The sequence below is a fragment of the Semicossyphus pulcher genome, unplaced genomic scaffold (genome assembly GCF_022749685.1).
Source record: "Semicossyphus pulcher isolate SPU_LCO1_2020_fin unplaced genomic scaffold, fSemPul1.0.p SCAF_22, whole genome shotgun sequence".
Lineage (NCBI taxonomy): Eukaryota > Metazoa > Chordata > Actinopteri > Labriformes > Labridae > Semicossyphus > Semicossyphus pulcher.
Window position 1 is genome coordinate 13,557,026 of NW_027211696.1, and position 26,510 is coordinate 13,583,535.

A 26,510-nucleotide genomic window follows, 5' to 3' on the forward strand; every position below is an offset into this window, starting at 1 on the left:
TGGGTAAAAAGCAGTGCAATGAATGCTAATGCGCTTTAGCCAGGTGTGGTTTGGTTAAAGCGAGGCCAGTGTTGGTCTGTTGGTCAGCTGGTCTACCACTTTGTTCCAGACTGAAATGTTTCAAATACTTTTGGATTGGATTACCATGGAACTTTGTTCAGACATTCAGGAATCCTTGATTCATGACTTAGCTAATGTTAGCATGCTAACACGCTAAACCAAGATGATAAACATGGTTAAAATTAACCCTGCAAAATATTAGCATGTTAGCATTGTGATTGTAAGCATGTTAGCATGCTGATTAGCAATTAGCTGAAAGTGCGACCTCACAGAGCTGCTAGCATAACTGTCAGCTCTTGACCTTTTTCTGTTGGAAACAAACCAGTTGATAGACGACTCGGCAACAAAGATGGTTTAACTCACCTTTGGTCCTTCAAGGCCGTTCTCTCCCGGTGGTCCCATGTCACCAGGGAAACCCTGCCATGATCAGTCAAAAATAAAATATTTGTATTGTTTGTCTGAAATACACACTCACACTTTCAGTGTAGCAATGTATACAAACCTCAGGGCCTGGCGGTCCAGGTGCACCACCAGGGCCACTCTCTCCTAGCTTTCCCTGTGACAAAGACAACATGGAACAGTTGAATATTTTGGTAAATGTGCTTATTTGCTCTCAATACCCCTTACATATATATATCTGTAAGCAGATTTTGTTAGCTTTTGGACAGAGCCAGGCTCCTGTTAACTCGCCCGTGGCTGTAGCCTCATATTGGGCAGAAAGATTCATCGCAACTCTTGGAAAGGGAAGGCATTTCTCAACATGTCAACCTAATGCTTTTGTAGAACAGTGTTACCTCTGTGTTTTAGCATTTTTTGGCATTTGTGTCAGAGCTAACCTGTGGTCCTGGTTTTCCCCGGATGCCTGGTAAACCTGGAGCCCCCTGGATGCCCTGTCCAATACAAACACAAAACATTAACAGTCAGACAGTCAGACATGATTCAGAAGGACAAAATGAACCCTGATCTCTTTTCTTGGGAAACAGACATTAGACATGCATGACTCTGCTCAGTATTTCTGTTATCTCTCGGGACCACTCTGCTCTGCGATGCTAACAGAGTTCGATTTTGCTTACACACACAGACAAATGAGGAGGGTTTGCATCAGAATTTCCATAACCTGCACAGCACACATCTGGCTAAGTCATTTTGCAGAGGCACACTTCGACAAAAAGGCTGTGTAAGTCTGACTGAGAACATTTACAACAGCAGTGGTGAGCTACCTTGTCTCCTTTGTAGCCAATCTCCCCTTGTTCTCCAGGAATCCCAACATCACCCTGACGCAGGAAGATGGAAGGCATGGGCAGAAAGAAGGAGAAATGAAAAACATTAGGGGGGGATGATGGCTTTCAACTTCGTCAATAACATTCAGCTTTTCAACAGACAATACTAATTACTCTTCTGTACAATCGCACACAGTGAATCTAGCTTGTTGCGTTAGCCAAATTCTGCATGTGGTGACAATCTGTTTTAGTAAAGGGAGTGATGGCAATCCCTCTTTGCTGTACACCAGAGAATAAGCCAGTGTTCAAGATAAGTGATTACAGACAGTTACTATAACTTTATTGTTTTTTAATGTTTTATTCAGACCAGTCATTATACGATCAAGTAACTTAAGCAGTGCAATTATGTTTCATAAAAATATGGCTGATCAGGAAGACCTTTTCTGTCAAATCTGGAGCAGTAGCCAGCTGCTGGTTAGCTTAGCTTAGCTGTAAGATTGAAAACAGGTGGGAACAGCTAGCTTGTATAGCTCTCATATGTTATTTTTAAATTCTGCAATAGCTGAAAAGAGCCTAACTAACTTCTAAGCCAGGTGCAGTAACCCCCTTGAGTTTTGTCGTGCCAGGCTACCTGAGGAGACTGCAAGAAGTTACTACACCCAGCAAAGAAATAGTCCCCCACAAAAAACTGCTTTTTCTTTGACAGATATAACAAATAAGTTATCAAATAATTAGTAAGCTTTAGAGGTGTTGGTACGCAGAGTTTTAGACCTTTGGACAGAGCCAGGCAAACTAGTTACCCATGTTTCCAGGCTATATGCTAAGCTAAGCTAAATATCTCTTGGCTACAGATTCACATTACAGGAAGCTAAGACAGGAATCAATCATCTCAAAACTATTCCTTTAAGCTTATTCAACAGACAGCCTCCTTGTTGAAAGTTAAGGAGGTGTAGGTAGAAATTGGTGAGGCTGAATATAGGACCTAATGAAAGCATGCTCTATGTGTAAAAGAGATAGCTACAGTAGGATGCAAAGTAGTAAATGTACATGACATGCTGCGCAAACACAGGCCAATAACAGGAATATTCAGATCACCTTATCACCTTTCAGTCCTGCTTCTCCTGGATTTCCGGGCACCCCCTGGAACAAGCAACAACAGATATGTTAGAAAGTGACCACCCAAACCAAACCTCATACAAAATTAAGGTGCTTTTGGACAGCAGGAACCAGGGTCTAAATTTACCCCCTGAAAGGTCCCTGGTACTTTCCAATTGTCCAGGAACTGTCAGGGCGGGGCCTGCAGTGCTGATCGTTTCTGATTGGTCAAGTAATCGCAGTGTTTATTTCACCAGCCGTGCTTAAAAGGCTGCAGCTGCAAGCTCGCTGTTATCATTGTGCTTTGATATTGTCTCAGACAGATGGACCGACGACGAGGTGCATGCCTTGCTGAGCATTTATGCGGCAGAGGACATCCAGCGGGAATTGGAAACGGCGACGTGCAAGGAGAAAGTGTACGCCAAGATATCTACATTTTTAACACCGACAAACAAGTCAGAGTCATTAGCCATGTTTCTAAAGTCAAGGGGTTAATCACCCGCACGACCTGTTTCAGGATGGTACTAGCCATGCTGCTTTCTGGCTGTTCTCTTGTATTATATAACACATGATTCAACTTAAAGGCAGTCAAAATAAAACAATACAAGATAAGACGGTGAAGGTAACGGCTTCCATCTGTGTGTGAGAGAGATTACCTTCAGTCCATTAGGTCCTGAAAGGCCCATCTCTCCCACAGGTCCCATATCACCCTGAAGTCAGAAGAGTGAACAAATAAGAAACATATTCATATTCAGTGGTATGATATGCATAAATTACAGATAAAAACATGGCTCAGATTCATGGCTTTCACTCAACAAACACACACACACAATAGGCTACTCAGTTCGCTTTGGCATTCATTAAATGCAAGAATAAGTTGTATTGTCTTCCAGAGCATCCACGCGGCCGTCACACTGCACACAACACAAAACAATGGATGATAAGAGAAGGCCAAATTTGAGAGATAAGGAATAGCCTGATTCCAAGATTGTGTTTCTTCTGAGGTCTGATTTAATTTAAACGAATAAATGCTTGAGGTTCTGTGATCCGTTCCGTCGCTGGAAGAGGAACCAGTTTAAGGATTCACGCTCCAGAGCAGAAGAGAGACAAAGCAAGACTTCGGTCAGAATGGGTTTCATTACATTCAGAAAGGACAAATTATGGAGAGGGATTAAAGACTTGATCAGATAATGTGTCTTTTCAGCTTGTGAGAGGAAGCCATACTCATCATGGCCGTGTTAATGAAATGGCATCACAGACTGCTAGCTGTTATCTTGTTTTCATTCTCTGCTGCTCAGCATCTTTCAGAAGAACTTCAGGGTGGCCTTGGCCCAGCGCTCTAAATACTCTTTGGGAATACTGTAGTATCTGCATGTGTGACGGAGGATGTTATTGAATGTGCTCTGCAGAAATTTCTCTTAATTCTGTGTTGTGGGTTGGAAAAATTCCTCCTCTTCAGCAGGATTTTCAGTTCCCAAACAGGGAATAAAGTATTTTATTGTTTCCTTTCTATTGCTCCAGAGTTGCAGGTCTCTAGAGGGCCAGCTGACACTTAACTGTTCCAACAGCATATTTTCTTTTTACCTGCCAGAATTGCAGAAATGCTTTAAAAACATATTGTATGATGTTGATTGAATTCAGATTCAGATTTTTAATCAATGCACAACACAGGGGGCGCCCAGGTTCAATTCCTCGGGAGTGCAACAACCTTGATCGTATCAAAGCACCATGAAAGAAGGATGTTTGTTCCTGGCCAACACAAAATATTCAATTTTTTCATCGCAGTTCCAGATCTCCCAAAGGTAAGAGTCAAACAAAGAAATAAAAGAGTGTTACTGCTCTATCTACATGCTAACACTTTCCCTCCTTTAACAGTGGCCTGCCTTCACCCTAACTTGAGGCCTCCAGTCCCCAGAGCAGGGTGTCTGTATATTTATATCTTTGAAGTGCAGCTCAGCGCTGCTGCTGTGTACTGTACAGTTTACTGTCAGGACAGATGGGTACAGAGGACAGGGAGCTCAGAGCAGAGCTGTAATCAGAGAGTCCTCCAATTACAGGCCTACTACCACCACCGGTGGCCTAGAATAGACCCGGGAGGAGCGGTGGCGATGGATGAAGACGGGACACGACAAGAGAAACCAGGGAGACATTATAATCAGACAAAATTATGTGGCTGTCGGGCTGGGCAGGCTAAGAGGGCAAGGTGATGGGTGGGCAGGGGGGGAAGTTCCTGTTCAAAAATACATAATAGGGGAGAGATTCAAGAGGAAAACAGGTGCTCTGTTGAGATGTGGGATTGATCAAATAGTGGATCACTGTCGTGTTTGCCAAGAGAGGAAGTGGAAGCTACAAACGGCATAATTCAGCATGAACCATCATTGCAAAAAATAACTTCATTTTGTACCCAAAAAACCACCAACTGTCACTTTTTAAATATGTTTACAGTGGTTAACAACCTCCCGAGAGTGGTTAGTTTCCCACAATATCGGCAGGCAGTGTAAATTAAGCTAACTGAGAGCGTTTTTTCAATTAAGCAGACGTATTCTGTTTCATTTAAATACAGTCCTTCACAGCTATGTATTTATGGAAGAAGTGTCTGGGGAAAATCGGGTGTTTAAACTGAGGAGAGTACACAGAAACATATACAAACCACTACTCACAATAAGCCCAAGAACTCCGTTTGGACCGGGGGCTCCCATCTCACCCTAGTCAGAGAGGAGGAGAGAGAGTCAGAGAGATGAAGGGAGAGGGAGAAGGAGCAAGTTTCTGGGGTTATTGGCTCTTTTTTAAACAAACATGCTCAGAAGAGTGGCTCAGTGTTCATCACGGCTTATGAGAGGGGGCAGTGTGCACGCATGTGTGTGTGTGTGTGTGTGTGTGTCTAAGGTGAGGATGGAGGGGGATGTTAGCCCATCGTCCCACTGAGGCTTTTTCTAATCTGCAGGTTCGTTCTCCTTTTAAAAATGAAATAAATAGATGGAATTTCGTGCAGACGTTCATGGTCCTCAGAGGATGAATCTTTCTTACTTGGACAATCCCCTGACTTTTCCTTTAGCGCCACCAGCAGGTCAAAGTTTTCACTTATCCTTAAAAATATCTACCTAACTAATTTGCGGATACATGAACCACATGGTTTCCAGACGATGTATCCCAGTGACTCCTGACCGTTCCTCTAGCGCCACCATGAGGCAGTTATTTTTGTTTTTTTGTGTAATGTCTTGATTACTATATGAGGGTTTGGAATAGAGTTTTGTACAGACATTTATTTACCTCACTTTATGACTTGTTTGGTGAACCCTGACCATCTTTTTTTAACAGCCAAATACCTGCAAAACTAATGACTTTCCCTGTACTTTGTTGCTAACATGCTAGCATGCTAACACGCTCATCTAAGAGAGAGAACATGGTAAATATTTTACTTACTAAAAGAGATATTCTAGTTTACTTAATGTATATTTCATGCTAGCTAAACATCATCATGTTGGCACTGTAATTGCGAGCAAGTTCGCGTTCTAAAGTTAGCATGTAGCTCAAAGTATAGCCTCACATAGCAGCTAGCATGGCTGGAGAGTTTTTTGTTTAGCATTAAGGATAATAGCAGGATTTTCTGCTTTATTTATTGCTCTTATTTTTCCCCCTAAAAACAAGCCTTCTTTGTCTTCGACACCTTTGCTGCTTACATGCTAGCATGCTAACACGCTTATCTAAGAGAATGAACATGATGAAGTATTTCACTTACTAAAAGAAAAAATTTCATGCTAGCTAAACATCATCATGTTAGCACTGTCATTGTGAGCATGTTCACGTTCTAATGTTAGCATTTAGCATTTAAGTATAGCCTCACATAACAGCTAGCATGGCTGTAGAGTCTTGTTTTTTAAGCATTCAAGATAAACAAGAACTCTCTGCTTTTTCCTACGTCTTCACTTCCTTAAAAAAATATGAGACAGCTCATTCTTGGATACCGTCCAAAAGGGTTCCCCTTTATGTTTTGCAGGCGAAGTTAAAAATACAAAACTTTCTATTCTCAAATGTACAGACAACAAAGAGCGGGGTGGAAATATGTGAAGTATGTCACCTTGGATTTCATAAACCCTACGTACAGACTAATCAAAATATACGCTAACATCTGATGCATCTGATGGATAATTCACAGTCCTTATTCTCAGGGGGAAAAGCAACAGGGCTAAAAAAGGATTTAGTAGGAGTTTGGATGCCTGAGCTAGAAGACTGAACAGTCACAGCTGTGTGAGAAAAGTGTTTCTGAAAACATGAATGTGCTTGTTAAAGAGCAACTTGCTGATGTGTTTATGTTTTTATTTTAGAGCTTCCCTCTCTGACTAATGAAGTGCTAGATTTGACAGTAGATATTCAGAGCTAGCTAAAATGCTACACGAAAAAAGTGATGCCTTCCATATGGACATGGCCGTGGGACAGACTAGCACGCAGTCTTTGCTGACCCCTCTTTACTGAATTTGGAACAATAACTCAATATGAACTCCTATTACATCATTTGCTTTTCCTGGATATCACCTTTTAATAATAATAATGTATGTGTGTCTTGGTGGCCACTTTACATCGGTGAATGGAAAGGGCTGCATTTGAAAGCTAGGCACACTAACTGATCTCCCGTTAATACTGCAGGTTTTTGAAAACGAGTGCCAAGATAAATTATCTACAACAGAGGAAGGCATGGGGTTGAAATTAAATACAGCAGTAAAACTTGTCCGGAGCAGAAAACTCACTTGAAATACAACAGAAAAACAGAGGCTAACTGCTGGACGGCCAGATGATTTACCCAGCGAAGCTGCCAAAATGTCAGTACTAAAACAGAAGGGGGGTGGGTGTGCGAGTGGAGCCACTGCTCTCAGATTGTGTGCGCGTGTATGAGGGAAGGCTGTGTGTTTGACATGGATTGGCTGTCTTTAGGTGTGTGACTTATTGTGGGAAACTGAGTGTGTGACATACTGGCTCTCCATCTGGTCCAGGTGGTCCTCTCTCCCCAAAGTCCCCTGGAAACCCCTGAAGACAGAGAGAGTAGCTTTAATGTTCTGCTTCATAGAAAAAGCAACATTTAAACTCAGAGATATTACATTTAAACAGTCCTTTCTGCTTTAATAAACCTGTAATAGCTAGTCTTTAGGCCACCATACAAACATGACATACTGTTAGCATCTAAACTGATAAGGTGTTAGCAAAGAGTTGCTAACACGTTTGCTAATTTACAAATCCAGCAGATACACAGCTAAGTTAGTTGTTGTTTGGAGTTATGTTTCTGGTCACCTGGTGACTATAAGTCAATCATTATTCAGATTTTCAGCTCTGTTTCAGTCTACGCAAACCGCTGAGAGAATTAGCTCTCTCGTTAGCTGCTAAATGCTCCTCTATGTTCACCAGCTAGTTGCTAACTTGCTCTTTGCTGTTGGGCAGCTAGCATCAAAAACCTTTGTAGGTTCAACACTATTAAATAAAGGTAAAAAAGTGATCTACTGTCTATACATAAACATATATTTAACATTTTGGTTTTAAGAATGTTTCGTGGTAAACCCAGTTAAGTGCAATGCTATTTAAACTGATGGTGAAAAACCACAGCAATGATGAAAACACATTCCTCAATTGCAGAGTTAAAGAAATTCTTCACAAAACAGCTTTTCATTGGATCAGGGTGTGTAAATCATTATGTCTCTAACCTTGGAGTCACATTTCTAGAGCATGTTTTTACAAATAGCACTGTTACACAACCAAGGCTGCTGCTACTGTAATTGCAGTGCAATTATAACAATTTCACTGAACAAAATAACCTTACAAAGTACACTAAAGTAATCTGAAATATGTACAAACTAAGAGCATAATGGCCTCATTAAAAACATTAAGTCTATCAGCTGTAGGGTGTGGAGAGCCAGCTGTTCTGTGGGCACAGCAGCCAAGTCGTCCATTTAGCAGAAAACTGAATGCTAATCTAAGCTAACAGGTGGTTGCGCTATATAGAGGAACCACATCTGCAGAGAGAACACGCGCCAACGTATTTTAAACCCCAGCCGTCCATGAACACTCATAATGGCACGGTTGTGGCCTCAACACATCGTTTCAACGTGCTAATTACTGTAGATACCTCCCGTAGATCGCAGCTATTTCTGTAATAGTTTAGATGTTTCAGATATACAACATGCACGTATGTTTATTTTAATGTCTGACACGCCTTAGAAATAGAATCTGCTGAGTAAATGTAAGTCTTTGTGTTCGAGTTTTCAGTGTATTTTTCTAAGAACGCAGGTCTGGGGTCATTTTAAATTTAGACTGCATATTCAAACAATAATAAATCCTTGTGACAGATTGTATGTAGCCTAAATGTTCACCTATCCGTCAATCTAGGACACAGCAAATCAGGTCAGCGACTCCATCATAACTGCTTCAACTGAAGAGTGTAGAAAAACATTTTCTGTTCCCACTAAGCTAAAGGAGGGATATTTGGAAAAGACTGCATGGTGCTTTAAAACTGTGCACACAGGGGGAAGCAGGAGTGTAACAGAAATCTATGAAGCATGACAGTAACCCAAAAGATGAATCATACAGCTGTCACCGCTGCCATACAAACTTAGGACAAATATGGGAGAAGTAGGTTTGCCAAGAAAAGCACTTTAAAAAAGCCTTTGAAGGCGTCTTATGAGCCTCTACTGGATCTCTGCTGTCAGAAAGCCCTGTTCTCCAGCTTCAAGGTTAAACTGCTCCACAGTAGCAGCATTTATTGGGATTGATGTGAAAGAAGAGCAACCGATGAGCCTGATAAAACAACCCTTAAAAAGAAAAACAAACCTTTAACAGCTACACGCCAAAAAAACAGGTGAAGTAGAAATGCAGAAGTGCTGGCGATGCTCTCGGAAAACTTTTTACGCTCTCCGCTGTTTTAGAGTTTGATCTATCATCCGTCTTTGGGACATAGCGGGCATCTCTGTGTGTTTCCTCAACAGAGTACAAGCGCTGCGGTTACGGCCGTTAAAGTGTCTGGCTCTGGTTCAGGTGCTTCTTCTGTTCTTTCTCCACTGTCAGGGAGGACAGGGATGTTCTCTCAGGGATCATCTTGTAAATGCCTAACTTCCCTTTTTTCCGTGCAGGAGCACTGGAGAGGACAACGTCTATATGCGTACTTTCCAGTTACACTTAAAGGTCAGGTTTAAAGAGCTACATAAAATGATCCAAATTACAGGATGCCTCTGCTAGTCGCGTCTTAGGACAATGCTGTTTAGCGATACATTGTCATTTTCTTCTTGGACGTTGACAAGCCGTGCTAAAATCATCCAGGATGTGCTTGAAGCAGGAAAAGACCAGGCTGCGATGACAGCAGCGCCATATGAATGCTCTTAGCTTTGCGCAACCTGTGCCAAAACTGTGAAATGGCCTTTGTTACAGAAAATACCTCCAATGCAAACATGACAGAAAGCCAAACAAATGGGTGACTTTGCATCTGCAGCAGCTTTCATCTAATTACAGAATAAGCTGCAGTTCTTTAAACCTCACACTCAGCGGACACTGGCTTGCGTGTGTTCAGACGTTTTGGTCTATAAATGTCGTATTTACTGAAAAACCAATAAGCAGCAGCTGCAGAATGATCTCAGCAGTGAGTTGCAGGCTCTTTCTGAAACACTGACTTTGAACACTATCTGACACACATAACAGAATCTGAACCTATGGCTTCCTCCAAATGGCTGGGCTCCATGCTGAGGGGGAGGGGACCAAAAGCCTTTTATTGCAACAAAAGCCTTTTTCTTGTTGCATCCAAAGACCCCGACGTGCGGCTGGTGGGACTCCGCAGTGTTCAGGCTGCAGTTAACCCTTCCAACAGCCATGGAAATACTGAGCTGACTCAAACAATGACGTACATGCAGACCTTTTAAATCTTCACATGTGTAGGTGCTGGAGTCTTTGCACCAAAATATGACCTCAATAGAAACACTTGAGAAAAAAATTAACACCCATTTATATCACTGACTCATTTCAGGGAGGTTTTGATTATGCAGCATTATGATCTAAGATCAAGATTAACAAGTTAAATGTTGATATACACGTGTTTGATATCTTCCAAACTCATAGGTGGAAAGTACTTTGTTACGGTACTTAAGTGGAGACAGCGTCTTACTTTTAAGCCCTACCCCCTTTCTGCTCCATACATTTTTTAAACTTGTTACTTTCTTTTATGCCTATCAGGGAATTGTTGGTTCTTCTGGTTTTTCATCAATGGGCACTGCCTTTCAAACATATTAAGGGCAAGTTCAACCTTATTTGCATTACTTGGTGTAACCATCCGAGCATGTCACGCAGAACAGACGAAAATTCAATCATCAAAAGACGCCTCTCGAGACAGACAAGAGGTGGAAACTTGAGGCATCTAGTGAAAGCTACGGAAGCCCTTAGCGGACATGCATCCATACTTTTTATTTACTCCGTTTTTCCATTATATCAACTCTTTTTTTGGGGGGATCTCGACTTAATTTTCCCGTTATCTCGTGATAACAGGATAATTTTCCAGCGATCTAGAAAACATAACAACAAGCTGGTCACTGTGATATTACATGCTATGACATACCATGCTGCCATCGGCCACACTAATGAGGTAAGTTAAGCCTGTTTCTATGTTTGCTCTGGGGGATACGAGTTATGATCATCTGACGTGACAGTGGTGCCGCTTCGTTATCTTGTGATAGATAAGTTGAGACCTCGAGAAAACAGAGTAAATAAAATGTATGGATGCATGTCCGCTAAGGGCTTCCGTAGAAAGCAATGTGGACAGGGAGAACCTGTCGTGTTCATTATTTAAGCTACATTGTTTAACGTCTCCAAAGATTGTTTGTCTCCTAAAAATGACACGAGGTTCAGCTAGCTTTGCACATTACAGCTGATAGAAATGTCCTTTAGAGGGCTACTTCAACTTTAATACTACGAGTACATTTCACTTCATCAATCTGACTTTTACATAAGTATCTGTACTTCTACATAACTAAAGAATGTGTGACTTTTGCCACCTTAACATGCAATAACATATGATACATTCACACATCACGCTTTGGAAAGATTTTCTGTAAAGTATGTTGAGACAAAACTTTACCGGCCTACCCATCTTGCCCCTCTTCCCTGGTTCGCCAGGAATGCCCTGAAAATAAGGACAGGAGAGAGCAGAGGTGGAACAGAAGACAAGAAGAGAAGGCGAGAAAAAAAAAAAGAACGACATTATGTAAAAAGCCATATCTGAAACCAAAGCATAACTGATTTTAACCCCCAAAACTCCTAATCAATAAGCCGTAACTGTGAACTTCTCTCAACAGATGTGAGGAACAGCTGACTGCAGCTTATCCGACACTTTCCCAGCCTATTATAAAGGATTTAAGCCTCCATCTCCTACATATGTATGTTAAATAAACACAAGTTTCTCCTGGGAGACCACAGGCAGACACCGAGTGTTGTGTGCAGCTAAGGTATGAGGCATCTCGCTGGCCGCCTGTGCTGGCTGGAGTGGTCCTGATTACAGCCTACTTGCGATGACGCAACCCCCTGGAGCATGTCATAAGTAGGCTAATCGCTTCATGTTTTAGAGGCTGTACAGAAGGAGGAGGCCTTGATGAGTTCATGCAGTTCAAAGGCTCCAAGAGGGGGCTTTTATCATATGAGTCATCAACACTCCCACACAGCCTCATACAGCAGCATCCCGGACAGCTGGGGGCTGTTTCCCGCATTGTAATAACAGCAAGACAGCTGAGAGAAATGGCAGGAGAAGCACTGTTGTTAGCCCAGAGAGCTATTAGCCTGGCTAAAGTTGGTCACTGCGCATTTTTGCAATTATTGACTGTGCATGGGAGAAATTACTAATGTGACAAGAACTCACTCTTTCGCCATCAGGCCCAGGAAGGCCAAAAAGCCCCGGGATTCCAATAAAACCCTGCAGGAGAGGAGAGGAGAGGAGAGAGGACGACAGGAGAAAGAAGAAGAAGAAGAAGAAGTGAGTACATGGGCGCTGTAAAAGCAGCAGGTAGAACAGCAACTCCCATCAGCTCTAGGGTTGGGTTTCAGGGGTCGATGGCGGATACGGTGGGTTTCCATGTAGAACCAAGCCATGAGGCAAGTGTATATGCCCATGGACTGCATGGTGCTGGCTTCCACGATGTAGTCCAAGGGCACATACCCTCACGCCAGGGATCTCTGTAGATAGCCAGGACATCACACTGAGCTGTCGGTGCAAGGTGAGACACACAGAGGAAAACACAAGCACAAACACAGCAGTTCAGACTCTAGTGAATGAGGTGTGCACAATGTGGAATACGCTGCAAAAGAGAGTGCAGAATACGTGGAAAGGTGGCTCTGTGAGTGAGAGAGAGGGGACGAGAATGCCTCCTTAAGACAGCAGGGCCTCATACGGAGCTTAAACAGGAAATTCCAGCCAGTGGGGGCAGGGGAGGCTTTGGAGCAGCCGAGGGGAGCTGATAAAGACCCTTTATTGGAACGCAACATAAAAATCACTGTTTGTGTCGGAAAGCGTGTGTTGCTTTGTTTGTGTACCTAAAGGGTGTGTGTTTGCATGCGGAGGCTTATCAACAGCCGGTCTGTCAGTAGATGTCTGTGTACAGCGATACAATGTTTATACTGCAGGTAAAGGCTCCTGAGCTTAGCATACTATTAATAGAGGCACACAGAAGTTGCGTGTATGAATGTGTTTGTGTGTGCAGAGGTGGATGCTGGTGCACCGATGTTGTTGCATCTTGGTGCACACGCATGTTCTCATGCAACAACATGGGACACAAAAAGTTTGCCCTCCTGTGTTTTAACTTCTTTTTCTAGAAATATTACATAATAAGAAGCGCCAGTAGGCTGTCAGGCTGCCTATAAACAAACTCTCTGGTCCTGTCAAATCAGAAAAGTTAGTCATTATGGCAGATCAAATTAAATTATGCAGGGAAAAAGTTGGGTTAACTTACCCGAACGCCTTTAGGCCCCAGTGGTCCTATAGGCCCTGGTAAACCCTATAAAACAAGGAGAGGAACTTTATTTTTGGGTTCTGCACTTCCTGGTTCACACCTAAAAAATGTTTCCCCAAATACACTTTGAATGTGTTTGTTATTGTGCATAATGGTGGCATCAAAAATGGCAGGCTAAAGACCTGAAACCTACAGGTGTTATATAATCTATCAAGCTGACTTGCATACACATTTTAAACGCTTGCAGATTCTTTAAAATGTTTAATACATACATTTGGATGGACATAAAACAGGAACTCTTGTACCATGTGATGCATTCCAACACAGTCAGCAATAAATGAAGCGATTCAACTTTGTGGGAATGTCTGAGATGTTGTTCTTTTAGACCATTTCTTTAAAAAGTTCCACCTTCTCTGTACAGTATTTACCCGAATATTTTCCTCCAAGCCAGCTGTTCAACATAACCTAATTCCACTTGGCCCTCTGCCCTTACTATGGCCCTGACTACAACTGTACCAGTCACAGCAGAGGATTTACTGCACCTGCCTGCCAGGATAACCTTTGGCACCTGGGCTTCCGACTGGACCTTGCTCACCCTGCAGGGAAGAGAGAGAGAGAGAGAGAGAAAGAGGGGGGAGAGGGAGAGAGAGGGAGGAAGGGGGTGGGGGGGAAGATGGGGTGTGTTATGAAAATTACAGTAACACAGACACACAGGCCTCCCATTCAGCACAGGAGCACACGGTGAGACACAGAGACAGAGCAGAAGGGAAACTGTATCATACTAGTGTATAATGAGGAGATGAACGTGTTTGCTTTACATGAAAGTGGACTTTTGTTTTGAGAGTTCAAGTATAGTTTGCTATTGATTGTATTTTTAGAATGGACTCTTATTTGCTTTAGCAGCTTAGTATTGGAGTTTAACTATGTGGAGAATTATGTTTGCTGTGAGTTAATATAAAAGCTTACGTTTAGTTAGTCTATATCATCTCTGATTGTATCAATAGGAAAAGATTGTTACAACTCAATATGCAAGACTGTTTTTCATATTGTTGTACTGATACCGCTACGGATACCAGTATCTGATACTGATGCCGATACCGATAACAAGAACCAGTATCTGATACCGATACCAGTATCCGATGCCAATGCTGATACCAGTATCCGATACCAATACCAATACCGGGTACCAAGATCTGATACTGATACCAATACCAATATCCAATACTGATGCCAATACTGATAACGGGTAGCTGTATCTGATACCGATACTGATACCACTATCCGATGCCAATGGTGATACCGATATCAGTATCCAATGCTGATACGGATAATGGGTACCAGTATCTGATACCAATACCAATACCAGTATCTGATACAGATACCGATACCAGTATCCGATACCAATATGAATACCGGGTACCAATATCTGATACTGATACCAATACCAGTATCCAATACTGATGCCAATACCAATAACGGGTACCAGTATCTGATACCAATACTGATACCAGTATCCGATGCCAATGCCAATGGTGATACCGATATCAGTATCCGATGGCGATACGGATAATGGGTACCAGTATCTTATACCAATACCAGTATCCGATGCCGATACCGATAATGGTTACCAGTATCTGATACCGATGGCAATACCAGTATCCAATACCGATAACAGGTACCAGAATCTGATAACGATGCCAGTACTGATAATGAGTACCAGTATCTGATACCAATACCAGTATCCGATACCGATGCTGATACCAGTATCTGATACCAATAGCGATACCGATAACAGGTACCAGTATCTAATACCGATGCCAGTATCTGATCCCAACATCAATAACGGGTGCCAGTATCAGTATCGGCATCCTATACTGCCTAAAACGCAGTAACAGTTATCACGATATTCGAGTCGATGCATCTTAACGATACTGTAACCATTTATTTTGTGAATCATTCATTGAATTCAATATTATGATATTAAATTGCATATTTACAGATAAAGGATTTTATGTTGCCAGTGGTGATATACAACAAAGCATCACACATCACTACAGGATTAAGTTTTTTATTATAAAGTCTTATTTGTAATGTAACTGTAACTGAATTTAAGGTATTAAAAAGTATTATATTTGCCTCAGAATTGTATGTTTGGTAGAAGTATCAGGCGGCATGAATTAACACACATTGTTACATAAACCTTAACGAGTACATAAGCAGGTTACTTAAAGTAAATGTACTGGCTTACATTCCTCTACTGCCTCTGGCTCATTCCTACCAAGTATACGTGCTGTGTTCAGGGACACTTGGATACTGCTAACACACTTCTAAGATGTGGTCTGTGTGCACATCATGGAACCTAATTAGCAGTTTGAGTTAGCATAACACACGCACAGAAGCAGGTTGTGCCCAGAATTCACAGAGCACAAGTGTTCATGTATAACTTCCTTTGACACACTCCGGACGGGCAGCCATGAGCGCTGCTCGCCATTCCCTCTCTTGGATAAATATAGAGCTCAATGCAGCCAGCGAAAAGCAGACAAGAAGCTGGCCGAGAAAGGTTTGGATCTTTGACCGGCCAGCAGCGAGAAGGGGCTTTGAGTTTGGTCCATGGTGTATTACAGTAACAAGAGTCATCAACACTTTCTGCACACCAGCTGGCCTTTGTGCTCAATAGCCTTAATGGAGTCCAAACAGTTGTGCAAAATACTCTGTTGCTGGTGCTACGGGGATTCTGACTCAGGGCTTGAGCTGGGATCATCATCGGCAGAAACAGCAACTCTGTGGGAACGACGGGGGCGTTTGAGGATGGACAGAGTGGGAGGACACGACAGTGAGGGAGAAAAATCACTGGGATTAGTTGTACGGGAACTCCCTGCGCTGGTGACGTCACCTGGACAACGGGGACCTTCTTGTTACTGTGTGACAGTGAGGAGTATGTTCCACTCTGCTTTCCATGACTAAGGCCTTTCCTTAATACAAACAGTAGTATGACCCAACCCAACTGAAAATAGCTCCGGACAAGAGGCAGGATGAGCCACACTTAAAATAGTCTTTTAGGGCTGCCAGAGTCATGTCTCCGCCCTCTTGTAGCAGCGGATAAAGAGGTCATTAATCTGATTTCCTCCGTTTAAAGACAGAAGAATAGACTATAAATGAATGAATAAAGCATCAAGGTAAAATGTGCATAATGTGGCCAAATTTTCATACAATATCGGGGAAAATAAAGTCAAACAAAAGAAAAACTTTGTCCAAATCTGCGGCGTAACAGTTGGGAGTGTGTCACTGTTGGCCTAGTTGGCTTCGTCCTGCTTCTCTTCCCTCTATTTTCTCTCTGTTTGGCATGGCTTTCTGACATCCTGGAGAGCATCGCTGCAGCACAGCGCTTTGGCCAGATGTCTGTCCTCACCAGTGCTTCATAACAGGCTAATCTAATCTGGCGACCCTGCGGGCATGCTCGGTGCACGCGCACACAAACGCACACTAACACACACTAAGACAGAATTACACACACGGACTGAGCTGATGATGACCGAGTTTTTGAAGAATGAGGTGAGAATATGGGGCATTAGTCACTGATAAGGGCCGTGATGGTGGAAACTATGAAAGGTAAAAGACACTCTTGGAAGCAGATGCATGAAGTACATGTGATTGGATGCGCTTCTTGTACTGTGTGAGAGGACAGAATAACATTACATCATCTTGGCATGAGTTGGAAGATGTGTGAATGGTGGACTTTTTTCAATGGAAGTGTGAAGAACAGCAAAAACACAGTAAAATTGATATTTACAGAGTATTCAAGCGATCACAAAAGGTATAAATGATGCGGAAAAAGATACTTACAGACTCTCCAGGGAGGCCAGGTGGACCAGGGTAACCCTTCAGTCCCTAAAGAGACACAAAATGAGACATGTGAAGCAAGATTAAACAAGTAATACAAGGAAAAACCTGACAAGCACATGGATTTCTTGGAGCGACAGAGTGACAAGTGTTTTGTGCAAAATTGAATATGCATTTCAACGCTAACAACACAGAACAGATGTTCGTGCCATATTCAAAAATCAATCTGCCTTTCTGTCAAGGAATAAGACTTTCCACTGGCAGGGAAGCGATGCCGGGAAGGCCGTGCCAGTATTATGCCATGTTGAAGGATATAAATGCCTTCCTGTTTGAGTCAGATAGCACGGCCCTCCCTCCTCCAGCAGACCAGACTACAACGCCGAAGACAGCCTGACATAGTGCTTGTCTGCAGTTCTGCTGACTCCAGCAGCACGGGACCCCCAACACAGAGCGGAGTCTAAATCAAAGGTGGGAAGACGTGCCGTTCCAGACCGCACTTTTGATAGACTCGGAGAGCAAAGAGAGAGAGAGAGGAGAAAAAAACAGAAGGGCAAAGAAAGGAAACACTCCTGATGTCCCGTTTTCCTAAACCACAGCTCCAGAGCCGCGAGCCAAGCCTCCCTGAGTTCCTGTAAACCCTCCTTTAAGAGAAGACAGCATCCCTCTTCTCATTATGTTACGTGATCACTCCCACTGGCTAAAACCTTCATACCAGCACTTTAAACTGCCATTGTCAGCATTGTACTGCACATTCAGTTGTCAAGTAGGTACAGCAGCAACTATGGCAACAATATATCTGTTTTGCAGTATTAAAGCTATAACATTATGCAATTCTCTTTGTATCGACAAAGCTAATAATCTGTTGCATATCATCAAAGCGCCACTAGGAGGAGACGCTCGGAACCGGGCTGAAAATACTGTAAATGAGTAATAGACGTAAAACAAACAGATTTGTCACCAGGTGCTGACAGGCCGCAGCCATAAAACAGCAACACAAGCAGAAATATGAGTTTTTTTTCCATATTTTTGTGAATGCTCTATTGGTAAGAAGTGTTGTGGAGAGCGCAGGGATGGATGCACTTGCAGACACATGGACGCCTGCGCCTGACCTTCTGAAAGTTTCCATTTGGCTGTTATGATGATGGTCTGTTAGGCAGTTATGATAATGTGTTGATGAATTTGTGTTTTCCTACGACGCCTAAATGTGTCTTAGTCGGAATGTCTATCTGGTGCCATAAGCAAAAGAAAGTTGATTTCTGTTTTCAATTAGTGCTTTCACTTGTGCAATTCTGATTGTATGCAAACCGTACACTGTATAAAAAGATGGACGACATGACAGCTCCCTAAAAGTGAAGCCAGAACACTTCGAGCGCCCCCTGCTGACTGGCTGCAGTATAGGTCATAAAGCCCGCCTCCTCCATGTTAACAGATGGGACATGAGTCAAACTATAAAATCAAAATACATGCCAAATACATTTTTCTCAAACACGGTTTCTGTCATTATAGCTAGTTATTATCATGCTGATTTACGTCCAAGTGTTCATTTTTCTGACAAGTTTGTTTTTAATTAGTTATTTGATTTGATTGCTTGATTTGATATTTGATTTGCTGAAAAAAGATGATTGACAGCTCTGTTGACAAATATGGCTCCTGCAGCTGATCTGTTCTGGATTAGCGGAGTAGAGGAGGAACGGAGAGAGGAGACGTAACTAAAACAATCACTACAGTCATTAAAGTTTCCACATCTGTGTTTTGGTTAGCGGAAGTGGCTACAGCTGCTCCACTCATCGATCTCTACTGCGCAGCTCCAAAATGACGTCACCATCGCAAGATGGCAGCGCCTGTCACGGGGGGTATGTTGGCATCAATCCCGTACAATAAGAGCAGATGGAGGCGCGTCGTCCATCTATATATGCAGTCATTGATGCAAACATACACACATATATGCGCATGCAAGCAGAGACACACACACACACTTGCACATCACACATAGATGCATGTACTCTTATTACATGGCTTACTTATAGTACAAACATGTGTAGTGGCTTTAGTTGCATGTGTCACTGTGCTGTGAGGTCCGAGCTACAAGCACACACACACATACACACATACATACGACCCTGGTTATTAACCATAGCCTCCCCTCCTCTGTTAGACCATCTCTGGTCCTTATCTCACTCATTATGAGCTTGCTAATGAGAGTTGCCATTTCCACCGTGCTGCCTGTGTTTACAATGCCACTTGCTTAACGAGCATGTGTGTTCAATCAGATAAACCCACCAGAGTGCTTCTCATTTACAACAGCTCCCCGGTAGCACCCTGGAAGAATTTTTTTTTTTTTCCACCCATCCCATACCCACTAATCCGAGGAGTTCCCCAGCCTGGATGTTTACCGCATGTTGGCTGAAATGAAATAAAAGACACATTGTGTTTGCCGATGACATGCCGTTCTCTGCACACTTAACTTTGTGGGTGTTCAAATGTGCACACGCCTCATGTCTGTTAACAACTGTACACCACAAGTGATGGATATGTGGGTTGCACAGTCTGCCTCCACTGGCCAGCGCCCTGGTAGCAGAAATATACCCACTCACCTCATTAATCTCTGCTTTCATCTTTCCACCTCTCACGCTCCAAACTCCCTCAGCAGAATGGAGCCAGATGATCGCTCGGAGCAATCGTCTGGCTTCATGCATGTGCTGCATGTACAGCAGAACATAAACCCTCCATGGGGATGTCTGCAACAAACAACTTAAGCGGACAATTTTGTTGTCTACCCGATGGAAAACATCCCTCATCTCATCCCAGTCCCAACCGCAATCTCAGCAGCGTGTTTGTTGCATGCGGCATCACCATTAAACTAGAAGCACCGAAGGAGGACAGAGCCATGTTTTGTTGCTCTTCTGGTTAGACATGCAAAGAAGATGATGGTTGATTTGAATTCTCCCGTAATTACAATGATGATGAGCATGTGGATTTGTTAGTTTGAACAGTGGGCAGGAGCTAAACGGGGAGAGTGTGGTTTGGAGCAGGTTTGTGGAAGCTTTGGACAGATTTATGTCATGCAATTAACTGTATTACATAAATGAAGGAAACTAGAATGACTAACACGCTGTACAACCTCTGCAGAGAAATTACAGTAATCTTTTTACTTCCTATTCATAGTTTGTTCCTGAACTATGGTTTGGACTTAGTTTGAAATAAAAATCATCTGTATACAATCTAAACTAAGCAGTAAAAACTGGCACAAACATTTAAAAGTACACACACACTAAAGTACTTCTCATAACCAAGCACTCAACATTAGTCTGCATGAGGGTTTATAGATCAGTTGACTGTTGTCTAGCTACCTATTGACTCTCTAACTGACCAATAGGGCAATGCAGTCTTTCATCTTCTATTCATCATAACTTCCTGGCCTCATAGTTTCCACAGCTAATTACATGGTAGCCTACTGTTTTGCTAACAGCAGCTACAGCACCTGCATCTGTGCAGGAACTACACCAGAACCAGGCTGAAAAGAACACATTTTATAATCTTGCTGGTTCTAACTTTAGCAATTTAACACAACAAGAACATTTTACAGAATTGATATTGCAAACTCTGCTAGCTTAAATATTTGTTTGTTGTTTGCTAGCATGCTTCGGGGTCAATTTCATTCCATGAAAACATATTTTCTTACTAACTTAACTAAAATAAGAACATGGATACCACTCTTAAGAGTGTTTGTTAGGTGTGGAACTTGAGCAGTTTAGCTTAGCTTAGCATAACTGGATATATAAAGTCTTTCCAAAGTTTACAAATACACATACAAGAAACTGAAAAAGCTAACTAGCTAACGTGTTGCATCTCTTTTCTTTTGTCCGTACACAAACAAAATGTTTTGGTTTTTAAGGAGAACTATAAACTGTTTCTAAGCAAACAACCGCCAGATGCTGAGACTTTTTTAACTAAGCTATGCTAACTGCTTCCTGACTAGTAGATAACTTCCTTTTCCACACTGTCAAACTATTAATTTAACTATAAAAATATGCAGGAAACATCTACCAAGGCAGAAAGACATAATAAAATGAGATAGCCATTAGTAACTGTGAATTAAAAAGACTCACAATTCAAGACAAAGTTATTTATATTAACAAATACTGATTGCAACATGTGAAAGCTAACCAGAAATTATATGTATGACTGTACAGTGTGTTTTGGCTGCAAGGGAGAAAAGAGCAGCCGTAGTGTGAAAGACAGATGTGCGAAAAGGAAGACAAAAAGAAGAGAAGAGACGGATCAACAAGCAGTGGGAATAGACACAGAAGAAAGTAAGATGGAGGCAGTAAGGTGAGACGTGTGGCTTGTTCTGTTATGTGGCCTTGTTGAGGTTTGGCTCGTGTGTGTCATCCCCTCTCCCTGACCTTGCCTACCATACTGAAAAGCCATTGAGACTCTGCTTGGTAGAACAAATGTTGTGCAGAGCGGAACAAGCTTGGCTTGTCTGACGGTGTAAAATCACACTCTTCCATCACACGTTCAAAGCAGCGCTGCTTTCCCCATTAAAGATTTCCATGGAAAACCAGCAGCCAAATTCCAGAATTCCCGGTTGAAGTGTCAAGCAAAGGCTGATAAAGAGCCAGTGTGTATGTGAGTGTTGTGTGTATTTGGGTGTGTGTGAGAAAGGTGGAAACATAGAGAGAAGAACAGAGGAAAAGCTGCCGTTGTCCCGTTTTCCTAAACCACAGCTTCAGAGTAACAAGCCAAGCGAGCGAGACAGAGCAAGTCAAACAGCTATAGAGAGGTATGAAGAGGAAGAAACGGCACATGGGTGTTTCAGGGTGGCCTAGCACTGCGATGTAATTGCAAAGAAAACCATCATTTCTTTCAACATTGTATTAGCCGTACAGTAGGCGTCAGTGAAGAGACCTGCCTGAGGACAGGACACGCCTGGGACTTTCCACCTGAGCTGACCGAAGAGGAACAAAACAAAACAAAGCCTCTTTCTATACAGTCTGCACTACCACAGTACAGACCTTGACTAACACCTCTGTCATAAAGGTGCAATGTGTCACCATGTAGGTTCAACAGTGTGAAGCACTGCTGAGACCTGTGAGAGTTTATCGTACATTGTGTAGCATGGGTTAATTGGCTCTTCTCTGTTTGTGGACGGAAAGGAAGCTGACTCCTTGCAGCTAATTTCACAAGTTTCCTCTACAGTCATCACGCCTGTGGTTCATTGACAAATACCTGAGGCATGCTGGGATGATGACAGAGTGAGTGTTGATGGAGTTGACATGGTAACAGCTTCCCAGAAACAAGGATCTGGAGTCACTATATTCCCACAGCGGCCATTTTTCCTCTGACGTCACACTTAGGGTCAGTGCTGTGAAAATGTTTTACTGCTGTGTTTCAGGTTTGCAATCGTATAAACATAGGAAAATTCTCATGTCACTGCTTCTTGATTTATCAGCAACTGAAAAGGCAATTAAAAGTGAAAATCCAGAGAAACACGTTGTAAAACATATTTGATAACCCACTAGCTACCAAAAACAGCTAACGTTAGCATTCAAAGACTTCCTAGCTAACATAACAGTTTGATACTGTTACAGAATAAGATGGGAAAGCTGTACATTGTTAGCTAACGTTAATAGCTAGCTAACAGTTGTGTTAGCTAGGAATTGGTTGAATGCTAAAGTTAGCTGTCAGTTCCTAATAAGTTACCTTAGAATGTACGACTTTCCAATCGCATAGCAGCATCAAACGGTTAGCTAGGAAGTGTTTGAATGCTAAAGTTAGCTTTTTAAACATAGCTGTCAGTCCAATCATATAGCGGCATCAAACGGTTAGCTAGGAAGCGTTTGAATGCTTGAGTTAGCTTTTGAAACATAGCTGTCAGTTCTAAATAAGTTACTTAAGAATTTACGACTTTCCAATCGTATAACGGCATCAAACAGTTAGCTAGGAAGTGTTTGAATGCTAACTTTAGCTGTTGGTAGCTAATGGGTTATCAAATATGTTATATTTGTCTTGAAGTATGGCCCTATGTACCTCTGTATTTTTGCTATACATTGTGTTTTTAGTTGCTGATCAACCAAAGCAGATAATTTGTCTGATTTCCTACTTTGATACGATTGCACACCTGTAAAACAGCAGTATAATAAACATAACAACATTTGAACTTCCCACCCTGAGCGTGACAGATTGTTGCTGTATGAATATGGTGATTCAGAAATACTCCTTACAAGCAGCAATATGTACCCTGAGCGTCTGCACTGCTCAGCTCAGTTCAGACAGAAGGACTGTAGATCTGTACTCTCAGTCTCTGTCCCTGCCAGGTAAGCTTACCTTTGTGCTAAACAATAATTTTATGGCTAACCTCTGAGTAGTATAAGCTGTCATTCTTGGCCTGGTACGCTCTCACCTGCAGCTCTGATTTACACGTCTCGGTCTAACTATCAATAGGCCATCAAATCACTGCCAAGACTCATTTAGTTTGAAAGAGCCCTGTGAATGTTTTCCACCAGCTTTACATTTTCCACTCTGAGTGTGTGTGTGAAAGAGAGAGACAAAGACATACAAATGGACACAGAGACACACAGAAAGAAAAGCAGACTCCTAACAAAAGCCATATGTTAAGCTTGAGGCAGCCTTCCAACTAGAGTCATTTACAGAGCGCTAGGGCTCATGGGACGACAGTGAACACATACAAAGGCACTTTACACCTCTGCTGAAATGCATACAACCTACCTGCTTTATTGAATCACTCAACTAATTCTTCTACTGTGTTCCGAATTGTAGTTCAGTTCTGTTTGTTACATAATGCGAGTGAAAGCTGTTTAAGAGATCTTCTGCTGCCGCCAGGAGACGTGCCCTAACAGTTTACATGGGATTGTTTTTAGGAAAAGATGAATCTGATTATTTTAGTTCAAACTTGAAGAACGCCAAAGTCTCACGGAAACAGTTCCATTAATCACATCCGACATTGTAGTGGTTCCCAATTGTTTTTGTCTCACATACTTCCACAGCTGTCAGATGAACAAGTATCTTGAGTACTTTCAACACCACATGTCATATTTTAAATGTGTTAATTTAAACTGATTTATATCTTGATGTTATAAAACACTATTACATAAGTTAATAACCTTCTTTTGTTCTTAAACTTGTTTTAAAGAGCAGCTCCAGTCATGCCTTAAGACACATTAAATGCTCTGCTTGAAATAATAAATTGTGTCTGATATGTTTGTTTCTGCAGAAAACGTTTAATTACCTTGTAAAAATCCTCCCAAAGCATCTCCTGCTTCTCCCTCGTTAAAGGTTCTTGAATCTGCGTAGTCCCCGCCCACTATGTGCTACATTTCTCCTTTGTTAAAATTACAGCTGAAAACAAAACACGTCTCTGCCATTGTTTAGTGGCAACTTGTTGAAACTTAGCTAGCTTGAAATGTAGTCATTAGTAGTAGTAACGTTAGTCGTCACTAGTGAGTTTGCAAAAATGACGATGACGGTTACAGCTGGCTCGTGCATTGTCGAAGTGGTTGCCATAGGTTACACATATTAACACGCATAGCGTCACCCTATCCATTAACGGGATTGGCTCCTTAGGTTTGTGACGTCACAAACCTGCCAATCTGAAAACGTGTTGTTCAGCCTGTCCTTGGTACACTGCAGTTAAAAAGCAGACAGGCCCAGCCATGGAGATGACTGCCTATGTTGTCCCTTAAATGTCTTGTAGCACATGAAAAACACCACATGGAGATGTTTACAAGGCTAGGATTTTACCCGGACACATTTAATGCTAGCTATCTCAACTTAAACTCTTAGCTTACGATTGTTTACCCACAAGTCTACGTTTAACCTTTTCACCTGCTTGTGTTACTTTAAGCTATTTCAAATGTGTATCCATTAAGTTTAGTGTACTACTTCAAATGTGTATCCACTGCTTTTAGCTAACTGTTAAGAGTGCTATTTAATCTGCTTATCTGCTACTTTTAGCACGCTATTTATACTGTTCATCCATAACTTCTAGTTGATTATTTTAAGTGTTTATCCTGACCAATTAGCTATAACTATTTTCACTTTTTATCCAGTGCTTTCAGCTTCATAGCTCTCTCAGCTGTTGCTACATTGCTTTTAAGTTACTATTTCAGTTGTTCACCCAAATGCTACCTTTACTTTACTACTGAAAATGTAAATCCATTTTGGCTACTATTTGACCTTTTTAGTTTTTACTTTTGTCTGTTATCAACTAAAGGCTACCTTCAGCTAACTGTTTAGACCAGTCTAACCAGTTACCATACTTGCAAACTAACTAGTTGTTTAAATTTCTATTAACTCAAATGAACAGACATACACCTACATTTTTTCACACATCCCCTGCAAAGTACCTCTCGGATACCTCCCAAACATGGACACATCCCAAATTCAAACTCTGCCTTGGACTTCCACTCTTGCTTGTTCCACTCCTGTCCACCAGAAGCTCTGTTCCACTCTTCCTTCCCTACCATTAATAAATCACTCAACTTCAGCAAGACACTGGTAATTGTGTTTCAGTGCATGACTGCATGATCCTCATCCTTGTTTCCCTGATTACAAAACCTTCCCCCCTTATCCATCATGACATCCTTCCTGCCAACATTAAGACCCCTCTGTGCTGGATCCAGCAGACACAGACGGAAAATCGGTGACGACAGAACAAACGGAGACAGAGTGATGGAGAGAATTAAGGAGACAGAGACAAGGGTCCTTTCAAAGATCATCACACACACACAGAGCATCACAACAGACATAATGCAATGGCTGAAATGGTTTGAATGACTCATGCAAACTTTCTTTTCTGGGCTTTCCCAAACATTTCGATGGTCTTACAATTAAGTTTACAGATGTAAGCAGTATGTTCGCTCACAATCAGTTAGTAAATTGAAGCTTTTATGACCAGAATTTAAGAAAACTAACTCATTTAATTGAAAGAAATTGAAGTTAGAAGTTTGGGGGTCTTACCTTCCGACCCTCTTGGCCAGTCAGTCCAACCGGGCCAATAATCCCTGAGTCTCCCTAAAACACAAAGCGAGAACATCAAAAGCTTGTCATGCAAGAATTACTGGTTGCACAAATAGCAATCATAAATGTGCCGTGAGCCAAACAGGATGTTGTTAAAACTTTATGAAGTTTGCAAAAAAAGGACGGACACATTACCTTCTCTCCTTTAGGTGATGGCCCAGGTGAGATGCCAGGGTCTCCTTTTCTCCCCTAATAAAAACAGAAAACAATCACTTAAATGTCTTAACGGCTCGCACCGTCCATGCGGACTTAGGAACAAGTTATGGCTACAAAAGCTAGCCTCTATAAATCC

At 42.0% G+C, this 26,510-nt stretch overlaps 1 protein-coding gene across 1 annotated transcript in view; it reads right to left on the reverse strand.

Annotated features, from left to right (window-relative positions):
- The window catches only part of col27a1a (collagen, type XXVII, alpha 1a), a 79,952-nt gene that overhangs the window by 27,891 nt on the left and 25,551 nt on the right, over nt 1–26,510 (reverse strand). The window contains exons 6-20 of the mRNA XM_069673311.1: nt 26,354–26,407; nt 26,159–26,212; nt 17,180–17,224; nt 13,879–13,932; nt 13,337–13,381; nt 12,250–12,303; nt 11,476–11,520; nt 7,344–7,397; nt 5,036–5,080; nt 3,032–3,085; nt 2,376–2,420; nt 1,281–1,334; nt 897–950; nt 563–616; nt 424–477 (exon numbers count right to left, since the gene is read on the reverse strand). Coding sequence (XP_069529412.1) covers nt 424–477; nt 563–616; nt 897–950; nt 1,281–1,334; nt 2,376–2,420; nt 3,032–3,085; nt 5,036–5,080; nt 7,344–7,397; nt 11,476–11,520; nt 12,250–12,303; nt 13,337–13,381; nt 13,879–13,932; nt 17,180–17,224; nt 26,159–26,212; nt 26,354–26,407 — 765 coding nt within the window. The remainder of the gene's footprint in view (nt 1–423; nt 478–562; nt 617–896; nt 951–1,280; nt 1,335–2,375; nt 2,421–3,031; nt 3,086–5,035; nt 5,081–7,343; nt 7,398–11,475; nt 11,521–12,249; nt 12,304–13,336; nt 13,382–13,878; nt 13,933–17,179; nt 17,225–26,158; nt 26,213–26,353; nt 26,408–26,510) is intronic.